Below are 15,245 nucleotides of genomic sequence, written 5' to 3'. Positions count from 1 at the left end.
TCCTACAGAGAAACGGTACAAGTAAAAAACGAAGGTCAACCACTTTTCGCTTCTGACAAGCATATTTTTGTGAGCATAAACAGCTTTAAACCTTAAAATGATATAGATAACTCATTCTATGAATACTTACATGGAATGCATATATAAATATCCAAACGTTTAGAAGATTACTTTCTGATCTTTATGGCAATAAATGTGGATTTCTTGTTGGAAGATTCATTCCCGCCATCTTTAGATCGATAAGTATCTAAAACTGCTCATGCGCAAACGGCACGTGTCTGGGAAGGGAGATAATGATACAATAATGAATTCAATAAGACAACATCTACGCGACACAAGCATAATTGAACGTGAGGAAGTCTGAACAAATTTAATAAGGAATTCAATAATATTAAACCCTGTACCTTTCTACAAGCTTAACTTCTACAGCTTTAACTATTTCAATTCAACAATTGAAATGCTTGAAAGGGATTCTGATTTTTATATCCCCACATGTAGGCATTACACGTAGGCCTATATTGCTGGAACCCTTTTTGTCTGTTTGTTTGTCTGTTCACAATTTTTGTAAACATGCAACAGGCCAACAGTTTTTGAGGAATTTTCTTGAAATTTACCGGCGCTATTACGTCTATTGTTAAGATTTTCAAATGTCTATTCCAACCTGAAATGGAGTAAGGCCTACGACCCTTGCAAGTTTTTGAAATTTGTTCTTGAAATTCTTAGTTTTAAAATTCTGTGGTAACTTAAGGTAGATCCCTATTACATTTCAGACGCGTAGCTAGGCTACTTGGACAAGTAGACACGTCTTAAATCTAATAAAAGACGCTTAGTGAAGTACTGCAGATTTTCAAATGCAGAAATCTTGAGGATGGAAACATCTTTCGACTGTGAATTAGCTGAATTATAAGAGAATAAGCAGCAGAATTCCAGTGACCGATCAAAAGATTAAAAAGTCTTTTTATACGCCCACATGAAATGTGGAGCGTATATTGTCGTCACCAATGTCCAGTGGCGGAGCCAAAGGTGGGGCAGCTGCCCCCACTCACAGCCCCGAAAGCAAGTTTTCCGGGCAAAAATCTCAGATATTTCGCCCCCTCCCCCATCGGACGTAAACCTGGCTCCGCCACTGGCCATGTCCGTTCGTCCGCCCGTCCGTCCACAATTGCTCGTTAACACTAATTCTTAAAGGATGAACCCTATTGAAAATTAAAAAAAAATCGAAAAATTATTAGTATGAGTTATTTTGCCCTTGTTCCTGAAGACGCGTTCTAGTTTTAGCTTGTAAACACAGAAGGCCCAATTCTTGACAGATTTTGACGAAACTTGGTAATATTATTCAGTTTCGTCCCCAAAAAGTTCTAAAGAAATGTACGACTGAAGGTTGAATATTTCATACGGGTTATTGTTACTGTACTGCCAAATATTTTTGTTTAAAATCAAAGCTGCCAGTGGTCGTATTACTTTTCCTGGCAAGCTATCTTTTTGTTTATCCAGACTGTACATACATTTATGATTGCTTAAAACCCTTAATTATATGCAATAAGAACATAATGATATGATTAAGGATACAAATGAACACGATAATTCATTAGAAACATCAAATCAAAAAATTTGCTTAATTTGACACTAAAAAATAAGGAAACCCATCTTTAAGTGATGAATACCAAACGTTTCTTAAAAAGGTGGTAACGAATTTGCTTTAGATACAAGATGTGGAATGTAGAAATCTCATTCTCAATCTCATCACATATATTTTGGTTTAGAGAAAAATCCGAAGCTTAAAGTGCTGTAATATAGCAACTTCAGAGGTGTGTACCTTCAGTGCAAATTTCAACTTTACATCTCTGATAGTTTTCGAACGACAGCCGATTTTAAAGTTTAACCCCAACCTGTGCATCTAGATTGTATAGGCTGATTGCAAATCCCACCCCACCCCATACTAAATGGGGCATACCTTCACAAACTTTGACCTGAGAGTTATAATGCTTGTTGCAAATAAAAGTTTAAAAAAGTCATGGAATTGTCCATGACAGGAACTTGAAATTTGGAACAAAACAACTTCAGATGGGTGTGTACCTTCAGTGCAAATTGCAACTTTACATCTCTGATAATTTTCGAATGGCAGCCTCTCGAAGTTTTGGTCTTAATCCCAATCTGTGCAACTTGACATAGGCTGCCTGCTGACCCCACACCCACACTAAAGAGAAGAGTAGTATAGCCTAATGGTTGTTGCAAACAAACAGGTCCCGTGTCTATTTCAGAATAATTCAGAAATTAGAAAAATATAATAGAGTTTTTACTTTGCCTATATTTCTCTAACTGAAGAAATAGCTTGTGTTTGTGTCGCCTTCAGTAGCATTGATTGTTTTGCTTCTCAATATCGCCCCCCTTACTTTTTTCATCCTCAAAATGTTTCAGTTGACTTTACAATTTAGTCAGTAAGAGAGAACTATGTATCTGATTATTTGCAATCTTTGCAATCTGTGTAAGCTATTTTGTATTTGATAAATTTTTGCGTATTTCTTTTTGTGTTTTTCGTATTTAATTTTTGGTTATTTTACGAAATTAATCCTGAGAGGTTCTTTAAAGTTATACTTAAAGTTATTCCACCATGCAAATGGATTGCTCTGTAAAGGGGTTGTTACACATCTTGGGGGTGTCGATGGCGGCAATGGCGGAAGAGGTGTGTCTGCTTCGCAAGAATTTTGTTCACTAACATGCACAATGACGACATTTTCTTCTTGGTTTTTTTTACGGTTGAGTCTTCATCAACGCGAGTAGATTCAGAGATCGAGTTAATGAACTGAAAAGTTTTGTCGTCTTGATTTCTTAGATATCTGTTCATGGTCACTTGAGCAGTTCAAACTTACAGCCTGAGTATTGGTCGGATTATTAAGAATAGAGTTTTCTGATGGGAGTTCATTTACTGTGCTATTAATATCATCTTCAAAATAGTCACGCACTCTATTTCCAAATTTGATTTTGATGAGAGTGGTACACTTGACGTCTCTCTTACTATTTTAAATAGTTTTAAATCTATCGTGGTAATGTATTTTCACTTCTTCTATTTCGCTTTAGGATATTGGAAACTTTTTCCTCGAGATGCAGATGTCAGAAAAGCACTGGGACTACTATTTAATCATATCATTTACTTACAACAGTTATAATACAGCCTGGTTGTTGTAATCTTATAAATGATATGGAGGAATAAAAATGAAACACAATTTTCAGTTTGAAAAAATAATTTATCACGTAAATACTACGTCAAATATACACAATACGATGCTACATCATTCTGTTAAAACAAGGTGGAAAATGAGACCAGAAATAAAATGGTTGTGGTCGCAGTCACAGTTCCCGTAATCATTATAGCGTTAATCAATTTTTTGTTAACCTCGACCAACCAACCACCTTCTGACGTTTAGAATGAACTCAATTAGAAGGGAAGTAAATCCTTGAATGAGCAAAGTGGTCGAATTCTGTAATCAATGCAGGTCAGTATTTGAACATACACCAAAGCAGCTGAACTGGTAGATGAAGGTAGACAACCTCGTAATTCAGCTAATAGAATAGTACTTGGACTCACACCACTAAAACATTTTATTGTAATCCGTGCTTTTTTATAAATTCTCTTGCAAAAATAAGGAGTTATTTGCATGCCTATTTATATCTAATTTTCAGTCTAGATTTGAGATTTGATGTCTGAAATTGAATTTTCTTTTGGTGATTAATTGAGAGATTTATAGGCAGAAGGATAATTATAGAAATAATACGTTGTGTGAGCAATAATTATTCAGTGGTTCCACTAGGCTTTCCCAACCCCTCATTTGACCATTATGCAATACTGAGATAAAACGTGCAAAGTTTGTGTGCAGTGTCTTTAAAATCATTCACAGTCGCACATTTTCAATTTCTTGGACAGCCATTCTATTTTTACGTTTTAATGATAATCTTCTTAACACTTTTCCTTTCTTCATCTCATTGACTAAATTATCCACTATTTTTCTGTTATCCAAAACAGCACCTAGTTTATCCATATTGTGTTTCTGGGAGCCCATATCCCCACCTGTAACATAGAAAGTCCAACTTAATGAAGGCCATGTAACGGTGTCTTGATTGAATGGAAGCTTAACGGTTACCATCATTTGTTGTGTGCTCTAATTGACAATGGGTACACTACATTGAATACTCATTATATATATAGTACCTTTCTTGACCAGCGAGCTATACCTGGACCTAACCTACGATCTCATTGTTCACCTAATAGCTGGATAGGTCAACCACTGTCTTCTGACAGCGAAATCTATCTGATCTCATTCACTAAATCTTATATTCTCAACTGACATAAAAGAACTGGTTGGTCTCCTATGATGACTTGTGTTGTAAGCTTGACGTAGTTCCACGATATAAGGTGAAATGCATAAAAATCTTACTTTTTCGTTTTTCTGCCAATTCTTCCATGGCTTTTCGTCTCATTTCCACTTTCTTTGCTTGTATGTTCCTTGCTTCTATTTCCTTCAAATATACAAGTAAAATTTTGTATTGAGTCATGTTTTTCTGAAGATACTACATTCCAATAACGTTCTGACCAAGTAGCATCTTAAGTTGTCTAATACTATAATGGAGTACTTTCGTGACAACTAATGTGGTCATGTAATAATTATGTTGGAGTTTTTTCGTGACAACTGTGTGTGGTCATGTAATAGTTATATTAGAGTATTTTCATGATAACTTTATGTGGTCATGTAAGAGTTATAATGGAGTACTTTCGTGACAACTAATGTGGTCATGTAATAATTATGTTGGAGTCTTTTCGTGACAACTGTGTGTGGTCATGTAATAGTTATATTAGAGTATTTTCATGACAACTTTATGTGGTCATGTAAGAGTTATAATGGAGTACTTTCGTGACAACGTTATGTGGTCATGTAACATTGGGGTACTTTCGTGACAACCTTATGTGGTCATGTAATCGTTTATATGGGGAACGTTCGTGACAACTATAATATGTGGCGTTGAGTATAAACTTACTTGTTCACAAAGCTTCACCTTTTCTGTAAACTCTAAGAAGGAATTCAGGAAGTCGTTGACATTGAAAGGATTGTTCTCACAGAAATGATCTCTCAATTTAGCTGATAATTTATCAATTCTCTCTAAACATTCTTCAACATCAGCTAAATCATTTTGAGCTTCCTGAAAAATCCATAACATTTGACATGAAAATTAATGAAGATTTACGTACTACTTTTTCTGCACCATGTGGACTAATAAAGACAGGCAACGCCATGCAGGGTGCTATGAGGGAAATTTTGCCAAGACAAAGGCACTAGCCAACTGTCGAGGGATCTCTAACGTCAACGGGCTTTTTCCAATACATTTGAAATGAACCATGCCGAAAACATATTGCCTCTTGTACTTTGTGATACAAATTCTTCAGAGCATTTCCAAGCTGACAAAATCCAAATGATATGGTTGCATGTAAAGTTCAATTAGATAGAATTGTTTAAGCAGTGGCCAATGAAGGAAATATATTCTATGTGTTCTGTAGTCACAATGGCCTTCCTTAAGTAAACGTTTTATCATTAATCTAGAAATCAAAATTTCGATCCTGACATGGGCTGGAGAGGTTAAAATGTCTTTCATAGTATACAAATAGACGGTGGTACCGTGCTACACGCTCTAAATTAAATCGATTGTTATTCAATATGGAAAATACTGATTACTGCCGCTGTCGTGACAAAATTTCCCAGTCGAACCTTCAATGAGATGTACAAAGGACCACTCTCATCCATGCTTGTAAAACTATTACTAAAATTACCTCTATGAATTCCGCAAAGTGTTTTTGAAGTTCTTCATCAACAACACTCATCGAATGTTCAAATTTATCTATACTTTTCTTAATTTGGAGGTATTCTGCTTTAGTATTCTGTAGTGTGAACCTGTATAATAATGATTCTATGTAAGATCATACAACCCTATCTGTCTCTGGTTGATTAAAATATCAATTTTTAATACTTTCTGTCTATCGTATTTTCTTACGAAACATCTGTCTAACTAACTAGCAGATTGTGACACTATAACATTGAGCAACGTAACATCTCTAAGGAAGGAATATGACACCAATTTTATGTTTTTGACGAAACACCTGCAGATGACTGAAAACAATTCACCTTAAATCGAAAATTGTGTATAGAGCTTAAAAGGATTGTATAGACGTTTTCTAAATTTTGTATGTGTATCGTGGACAATGATAGCATCAATTTGCGTCATTCCAATTTTCAATCAGACGTCTATGGTTCTAGCAATTCTACTAAAACTAAGAGTTTTATCACGTCACCCCCACTAAATTTGCTAACCACAGACGTCTGATTGAAAATGGGAATGGTCCTAAAACGCCAAAATGAATTCAAATTTGTTTGAACTTAACGTTGATTTTTCACTTGATTTTGTAAGATGTTATCAGTGCAATAGAAGATATGTTTGGCTTACTTTGATGCCTTCTGTAACTGTTCTAGCAGCTCGTCAACAAATTTAAGCGCATGTTTATTCTGATTGAGTGCTTCTTCTACCAGATAGTGTAACAGAGACATTCGAGGTACATTGGACTTCACCATTACCAGTTTTGTTAAAGAACTGATTCTAAACCCATACGCTCGACCGGAAGTACAACCCTGAAATGAAGAAAGATCAACAACGTGTTCTTTCTGGTAAGCAGTCATTGTGTATCTAAATGACAACGAAGCGTCTTTTCGGTTCACCATTTTCCGGAATGGATTGGGGTCTTGAATATATGTAAATAGTCCTCAGAACTACTAGATCTGCACGAATATTGCACAATTCCTTCAATAATACCCCAAACTAGAAATTTATCTTTCTATTTCTATATCTTTTGTGTATATATGGCGGTGTCTCAAGAAAAGACGAATGGTCATTACGTGGATAATTCTTGACACACATGGAGTTGAAGACTCAAATAACATCTTTTATGCATTAAAGATATCCAATCATGATTTTTACATATTTCTAGACTGCCTTTTGCAATTCTGTCTGTTATAGACATTCATGTACATGATTGGGCTTAAAATGATACAAAAGTCGACTTCTCAATAATTCTATTCTAAAATAATAATATGTCCACTGTACCTTATTCAAGTAATTTCCAGCATGTAACACGAATCTTAAAAACATTTTTAAAGAGTCACTATGAAGAATTCCTCTACATAATGAACTAAGAAGTTGTATATTGGGTCTAATTCCAGACATCTGTGAATTAAAGTCAACGCGGAGGTTCATACCCTCGACACGAGTATTATAATGAGGTATTTGAATAAGTTCTCTATAAAAACTTTCAGCTTGGCCCAATTTGGTCAGGTCTCCCTCGAAGTTGGTGATCATATCAACCTGAAAGCAAATCATACACTTATATAAATGTGGATACAACATAATAATACATGTAACTTATTAAGAAGCCTTCCTTCCTTCTTGTCATGTTTGTGGTGTATGTTTAACAGCTGTGACGGGAGTGGCGCCAGACAGTGTATGCTTACCCTTCTATTTTATTATGAAATACTTTCTCACTTATTATTGATATAATTCCTCACGTGAAAAGTTCATTAGCAGCTGCCAATGTTTTGCCGGTATGTTGTTTGGATTTGTTTTGTTTTGCGATTCGGATCGTTATCTATTCTGAATATGGTGCTCTCTTTCAGATCGACGTATTCTCATACAGAATTAGATAAGTATTCGTGAACACAATGGTACTGTGCCCTACACTTTCATGATTATTGTCTTTGATAACTTTACTGTCCAAAATATGCTTGTTACTATGGTCATGCATGTACATGGTTGTCTATGGTCAGATTGTTCATTGCGTTTGTAAATGAAAAAATTACATGGTGGAACCTATTCGAATTGGCTCCCTTGTTTGGCATATTTTAAAGAAGAAAAAGCTCTATAAATTTTAATTATATTGAACCACGTTCGTCCTTGGTTACAGCGCATCATTTAATACATAAGACGTTCCTTTATGCCTAGATCATCTGTTGTTTTTTTCATCAGAAATGATATGGCCGTAGAAAACTTTATCAATTTTCAAATTTTCCTGGGAGAGAGAACATCCTTTCCGACTCCAAACCACCCCAACGACCCTCCTCAACAGACCAGGACTGCTGGGACTCGTGGCACACCCTTTGCAGTCATTAAAATGAACCATTTTCTCGGTCTGCAGCAAACAAGGCTTCCCCTTTCGAAGTCTAAACCATAAATGACAAATCGTTAACAATCACCTCTTCTTGAGTTGGTAATATTTTCACCAAGCCTTTTATTTTCTCAGTACCAAGAGCTCTGTTATCACATCGTTTAATAACGTCTGTTAACACATTCCGTTCATTTTTAAACTGCTTTAAAAATATATTAACAATCATACTTCTTTTTGGATCCAATAGAGCTACCTAAAAATAAGAGTAATGATTTTAAGGTTAACAAAATCAATGGAGCCAGTATCATTCAGTTGTTGTCCTTGTTAAATGTGGATTTTCTTTCATCTTTTTCACCAATTATTTGTGCTGCTGCGTTGCAATTGTATAAAAGCTTAAGAATTAAGCTGCATTCTATACACCCATCGTATGTTAATCGTGAACACTGATGGCATCAATTTGCACCATTCTAATTTTCAGTCAGGCGTTTTATGACGCCACTCTCGCTAATAATATCTAAGTGCCTTTGCGATAGTCACCTCATAAAACACCAAGTTTTAGTGAAATTACAAGAACTACAGATTGAATGAAATTTGGAATAACATCAGATTAACAAGTCCAGCTTACTTACCTCCATAGATACTGAATGTCTTTTCAAAGCTTTTTCATCAGGTTTAGCCGTACCGAGGCGATTATTGTCGTTATTGTTGAGAGCAAACAATTCTTCTAGTTTATTGTATCGGACGTCAATCTTATCTTTCATACTAGCAACATCACCCCAAATACTGTTTTCTATAATATAACCATAAACCACACAGTTACAAGAAGTTACAAGAGCGAAGTTGGGACAGTCCAAGGAAATTTTGAAACAATTTTATTGTTTGAGACCTTAACGGTAATACATTGATACTTAATTATAAACCTGAATTAATCCCCAAAAATTTCATTTTGGACCACAGACTTTCATGCATTTAGCAATTACGAATAATAATGAAGACCAGGAGTAATACACCTAAATTCTCAATAATCGCTTATACTAATACCGAAAAAAGTAGACACATTTCTGTTCAAGTTTTGCTAGGAACTCTTTACAATAATTTGACATTTATATATACTCACTCCGTAAACTATGGATAGGAACTTTACTCCAGTTTAATGACTTCATCTTACAATTTGGTTCCGGTGTTTTTATTTCTTCTACTGGAGGAACGATTGGTGCAGCAGGTCCACCAAGACCAGGAAGTTGAAGACTAAATCCAGGCGGTGGTGGAGGAGCACCAGGTGCCGAGGGAGGTGGAGGTGGTGGTGGTGGAGCCATCGGTGACGGTGGTGGTGGAGGGACGGGGATTGAACCACCCGGAAGAGGTGGTGCGGGTGGCGCTGGGGCAGATGCTGACTGTAAAGAGTCTTTTTCGATTTTCCCTGTGTCAGGATGGTTGATGATGACGCCATTTTTACGACGTAAAGAAGATCGTCCTTCAGAAGACAATTCAACAGGATCTGTTTGGGATTCCTGGTTTACCAACTCTTTCTGCCTCCCGTATTTATAATGTGTCTCTTCCTTGGTTTGATTTTCCACACATTGCTGTACTTGTCTTTCTATGTTGATCCACGTTGCTTCACTAGAAATATAACAAAAGACTTAACCCATAATTCTCACCAATCTCATTTTAAGTGAGACGGCCGCCGAAACAAACGACGGCTTGCAACAACAAATTTGTGTCCTTGATAGTGTGGAAAAATAATGTCTGAGGATCGCACAGCGTGAAACTCTTAGTAACAACATGTTTCATCAATAAATTCCAGTATAATCGTTGGAAATCTGACTGATTGCACATATCAATGCTTCTTCTTTTTCGTGGATTTCAGTGTGAAAACTTTTTGGAGTTGGTTAAGCCTCAAGTTGCAAATAACTACAGTATATTGCACCTACATAGGCCACAACCTCTTCCAACAGACCAGTCCTTCAAAATCTTTAAGAGATTGAAATATAAATATTTACCTGTGGGAATGATGGTCATCTATTTGATATAAACTATATAATATACCAATTATTGAACTTTCTATAGGTGTATCTTGATACTACAATAACAATATTATATTGCAATTTCGATCTGGAATTTTTTCAAGACACAGTTCGAATCATGCAAGTTTTCATGTTGGCTACAAGTGTACTGAAAATACATAAGCTCTAGAGACTGTAATCAAAGACATCAAATGCAGTCTGTCAGCAGGGCATCATTTGAAAAATGTTCTAATCAAGATATTTCAAAGCAAACGATATGACACAACATCCAAAAGCCTTTCTAACATGCGATTTCCAAATGTCGGGTAGGGTCATTAAATGTAGCTTTAACATAAATTTGAGCGCGAATCAATTGAAACGGATGTGAAATATCAACAGATATACATAATGTTTGAAATTAGGCTAAACAAATAAAACTGTGAATTATAAATAATGTGAATTATTTCATTACAAAAATAGATATTAAATATATGTGTTATATTGTGTGGAAGTAGTAACATGTGAATCCAGTCAGGGTGTGGGCTGAAGAGAGTATTAGGATGGATTAAACTAATGAATAAATACACAGCACATATTCATAAATATCGCTATAATTGTATCCGAATTCATTGGTAAAAGTAAACATTTTCTTTTTTTCTTAACAAAAGCCCAAGTATAACCATTCCTTCAGCGTCAGCATTGTGAGGTTTTCTTCCACCCTGGGAGATTTTCTAATGTGAAAAGGTGGAGAATACATTCAACACGATGTTGGAAATCAAAGTAGAGTGAATTTTTCATTTTTAATGGCCCAGTGAGGGGGAGAGGGGTTCATGGCCCCATTAGCGCCTAAATACACACTCATTTTCTCTTGAAGAGTCATTTCTACATTACAAAATAACGTGGCACTTTGATTTCTTTGGTCATAATGGTTTATTAAACACCCTCAACAGTCACGGGTCAGTCATGATTCTGTTAAGGTCGATATTATTATCAAACATTCCAATAACTCATCTATATAATTAGTTATATTACATAATGTAGTAGGTTTTGTAGTATTAAATAACGTTAATACGGTTCCTACGGTTCAAGGATAAGCTGATGCGAAACCTTAAACTTTGCATTATATATTTCGTTCGGATGTTTAATTTCCTCACCTTGTTATAAATAGCTGTAAACAAATCACGTGGTTTAGTGATATCAACATCGGAGGTGTTTAATTCTGAAAGAGCATCAGCATCAGCACTTAATTCATCATCAAATACTTCACATTGTACATGTAAATCATCGTCTTCAATATTCCTTAATCCTTGGATTACATCTAGAATATTTAGTGCTGGAATTGAAAGAAAAAATCAGGTTTTAGCATATATAGCATAATATATAAAGTCTCGTTGGATTATTGAAACACGTCTCAGTAAGGTAGTGACGCATATAACATATAACATCAATAATTTTGACCGATGCCTCAGTAAGCTAGCGTGGACGACTCGGTGAATGAACGACACATATTTCAGTAAGGTAGTAAGCTTGCATCACATGTATCAATCAGTTAGAGACTTACGTTTCAATAAGATGGACGACTCAGTAAGCTAGTGACACATATCTCAATAAGCTAGAGATGGACGACTCAGTAATCTAGCGATGGACGACTCAGTAAGCTAGTGACACATATCTCAATAAGCTAGTGATGGACGACTCAGTAAGCTAGCGATGGACGACTCAGTAAGCTAGTGACACATATCTCAATAAGCTAGAGGTGGTCGACTCAGTAGGCTAGCGATAGACGACTCAGTAAGCTAGTGACACATATCTCAATAAAATGGAGACACGTCTCAGTTAGCTAGAAACACATGCCTTAGTAAGCTAACGCTTGATGACTCAGTAAACTAGCGACAGATGTCTCAGTAATCCAACGACACACGCAACTTTGTCACGGGCTCAGATAGGAAGTAGAAGTTCTGTTGTTATGAACTTAAAAGTGAAGGTCGATGTTTTATTATAAGAGTGAAAGCATGATAATGTCAGGTGGCTCAAGTATAAAAATATAAATGTATTTAACAGTAGGAGGGTATAGAGGTAAATATAGCTGGTAGACTTATAACATCATGATAAACAGAGGGTAAAAGGAGGTCGATGTTTTAACTGTAATAAAAAACATATTAAGCCTTGGCTTCCTTCCAGATGAAGTCGTGAAAGTTTGATTAGAAATAAAAACATCTAAAGAGTGGAAAAACTTGGATTGATATTGGCTTCCAAAATTCCAACCGAGGGAATTCTGAGTAGACAAACACAATCGCAGAGGCATTATGGGTGGATTTCGATGAAGACACCCAAAGGGGAACTTTGGTGTGCATGGGCGTACACAAATACAGGGGGAAATGGGATCATTTGACTCAAATTTGATTTACAAATTTAAAAAGTCAAAACATGCAAAACTGGGCATTCTTCTGAATGTTTAGTTTTATCATCGAAACTAAAGTAACTTATTCACGTGTTTTTCAGAATACCTTATTTGGTGGTCAGATTTTCAAAATTTCTCTTGCAACAAACCCCTACACCACCCCTCCCCTGCATAGCTCTTACAGAAAATTATGCGGACGCCCTTGTTGATGGGCTTAAAGCTAATACCAAAATTTCATATATCTATACACACCATAGGGACATATATCATTGTTGAATAAATTTCAACAATTTCGATTTAAAACATTCGAATTCAACTGGCAGAAATTATTTAAAAATAGTGCTGCTGGTACTTACCAATAAATTCGTTTCTAATTCGAATTCGATTGTGAATATTTTCATTCGCTACAATAATTGAATTTATAAAAGCCAACAATGCAACTTTAAATGGCACCAAATCAGCCTGTTTTAATTCTTGAACAATGATACTGAATCTGTATGGTAACTTCTGCCATACCTGAAACACACAACACAGTGGTTATATATTGCTTTGATGGTTTAAATTCGATTAAAACCAACAACTAATATTGTGAAAGTGAAGAAGGCACATTGACTGAACAAAGCATGTTACATTATCAGAGTGAGCATAGATTTTGAGCTGTTTGGATATTGCGAAAGGTATCAGGCCTTGCATCACTCGAAATGTATCCTTTCTTTACCGAAGACAACGACCTGAATTTAAAGGCTTAAGACTTGATAGCTTTTTTTGGAATTTCGCAAAATTTCCACCTTTTGGAATTATTAAAAGTTAGGGTGTGATAAAAGCTATTAAACCTCTTGCATATGGAATTTCAGAATAGTAAAATTACAAAACATGAGTCCTGTCTGTTAGTTAACAATCAAAGAGCAAGGAGAACCAACCGAAAATTTCCACAGCAAGCTTAAAGAAAAGACACATCGGCCAGATTAATAAGGATCTATTCTTTCACCGCACGCAGTATGTAATATCAACGAAACTAGGTGGCAAAAACCTTTAACGTTTTGAACTAAAGTAACCTTTTGTAAATAAACTTTAAGTGTAGGTATTAAATATTTAAATAGTAAGTGAACATTTTATTAGAAACTTATTTAACTTACATTCTTTAACTCTTACTAACAATTTCTTATCTTTCTATAGGCTTTAGAAATGAAATTTAACTAGGAACCACATCATGATTTGTTTTAAACTTTCGATGTAAAAACGGTTTTTGTGCATAGATCGAGTAAATATAAAATGTTCCTGTATATTGAAATTTGAAACGGGCGATATCAAAATACTTTTTCAAGGAAGAAAATTAAATATTTATTAATATAGTCTGTGCTTTTACTATTGGTTGGGTCTGATCGGTTAGTGTAAATTATGATAAATTTAAGGCACCATCAGATCAGGATTTTACTGAACACAATTTGTAGAAGAATTCCATAAGATCATTAAAAAAAACCCCACAAAAATCTAGATTTACAGAATTTATTTCGCAAGATTTGACATAACAAGAAATGCCAATTTAATATCAATAATATAGATTTTCAATCAAACTAAGACCAAAACAATATATCATTCCAAATTCCAAGTAATGGCATCAGATATGGCACGTCATAGAAAACAATGGGTTTCCCCTATAAAAAAAAGTTCTTACCTTATATCTATCAAGAGCTTCTAGAGTTAAGTAAAAACCCTCTATTGAATATAGACAGAGTGCTGATAATAATTCAAATATCTGCATCTTGACCATCATATTATTGGTCTTTAATGCTGAAAAAAAGATTTAAAATTTGTATAATGACAATCGTCAAAATATTCGCCCCACTGAAGAATCTAAATCCCAGATGGCGTAAATAGTGGAATAAAGTAACCTGATAAAGTGATTTGACAGGATAAAGTAACCTGGTAAAGTTACTTGAGAGCGAGATAAAGTAACCCGATACAGTGATTTGACAGGATAAAGTAACCTGGTAAAGTTACTTGAGAGCGAGATAAAGTAACCCGATACAGTGATTTGACAGGATAAAGTAACCTGGTAAAGTTACTTGAGAGCGAGATAAAGTAACCCGATACAGTGATTTGACAGGATAAAGTAACCTGATAAAGTTACTTGAGAGCGGGATAAAGTAACAACTGATAAAGTGATTTGAGAGCGAGATAAAGTAGCCCAATAAAGCAACTTGAGGGTAAGATAAAAAAAAAAGGCTTCATAAAGCAGCTTGTGGATACGATTAAGTGACTTGATAAGGTGACTTTGCAGTAGAATACAGTGACTTAGTGATAGAGGGATATAGTGACTTGATAAAGTGATCGGGATAAAGCGTCTTAGAGCTGGATTAAATGATTTGAGAATGGAGAGCGAAATAAAGTGACTTGATAGTGTGACTAGAGAGGGGGATATAGTGACTTGAACGTGTGTTTTTAATCATGACTATATTTTAGATCCTGTACTCTGTAACTTGTGAACGTGTTTCGCTCAATATAATTCTAATGTAATGGCCGCAAAGAATCCATCTGAATGATTTTAATTGCTCATTANATCCCTAATTAGATTATTAACGTATCGATAGATATCTGATTAACACACAAACCTATATATACCAATAAATAACAGGTCATGACC

The 15,245-nt window shown here is 35.3% G+C and overlaps 1 protein-coding gene across 1 annotated transcript in view; it reads right to left on the bottom strand.

Annotated features, from left to right (window-relative positions):
• Window positions 1–3,890: 3,890 nt before the first annotated feature.
• LOTGIDRAFT_171217 (hypothetical protein) overlaps window positions 3,891–15,245 on the bottom strand; it is a gene marked incomplete at both ends in the record, with an annotated part of 13,359 nt that continues 2,004 nt past the window's right edge. Inside the window, 13 exons of the mRNA XM_009047411.1 lie at window positions 3,891–4,066; window positions 4,434–4,515; window positions 5,032–5,193; window positions 5,819–5,939; window positions 6,490–6,671; window positions 7,144–7,401; window positions 8,286–8,450; window positions 8,827–8,987; window positions 9,315–9,817; window positions 10,198–10,277; window positions 11,355–11,533; window positions 12,958–13,117; window positions 14,277–14,392. Of these exons, the coding sequence (XP_009045659.1) occupies window positions 3,891–4,066; window positions 4,434–4,515; window positions 5,032–5,193; window positions 5,819–5,939; window positions 6,490–6,671; window positions 7,144–7,401; window positions 8,286–8,450; window positions 8,827–8,987; window positions 9,315–9,817; window positions 10,198–10,277; window positions 11,355–11,533; window positions 12,958–13,117; window positions 14,277–14,392 (2,345 nt within the window). The remainder of the gene's footprint in view (window positions 4,067–4,433; window positions 4,516–5,031; window positions 5,194–5,818; window positions 5,940–6,489; window positions 6,672–7,143; window positions 7,402–8,285; window positions 8,451–8,826; window positions 8,988–9,314; window positions 9,818–10,197; window positions 10,278–11,354; window positions 11,534–12,957; window positions 13,118–14,276; window positions 14,393–15,245) is intronic.

Source organism: Lottia gigantea (genome assembly GCF_000327385.1).
Source record: "Lottia gigantea unplaced genomic scaffold LOTGIsca_111, whole genome shotgun sequence".
Lineage (NCBI taxonomy): Eukaryota > Metazoa > Mollusca > Gastropoda > Lottiidae > Lottia > Lottia gigantea.
The sequence above is the reverse complement of the archived record's forward strand: the minus strand, read 5'-3'. Positions and strand labels throughout refer to the sequence as shown.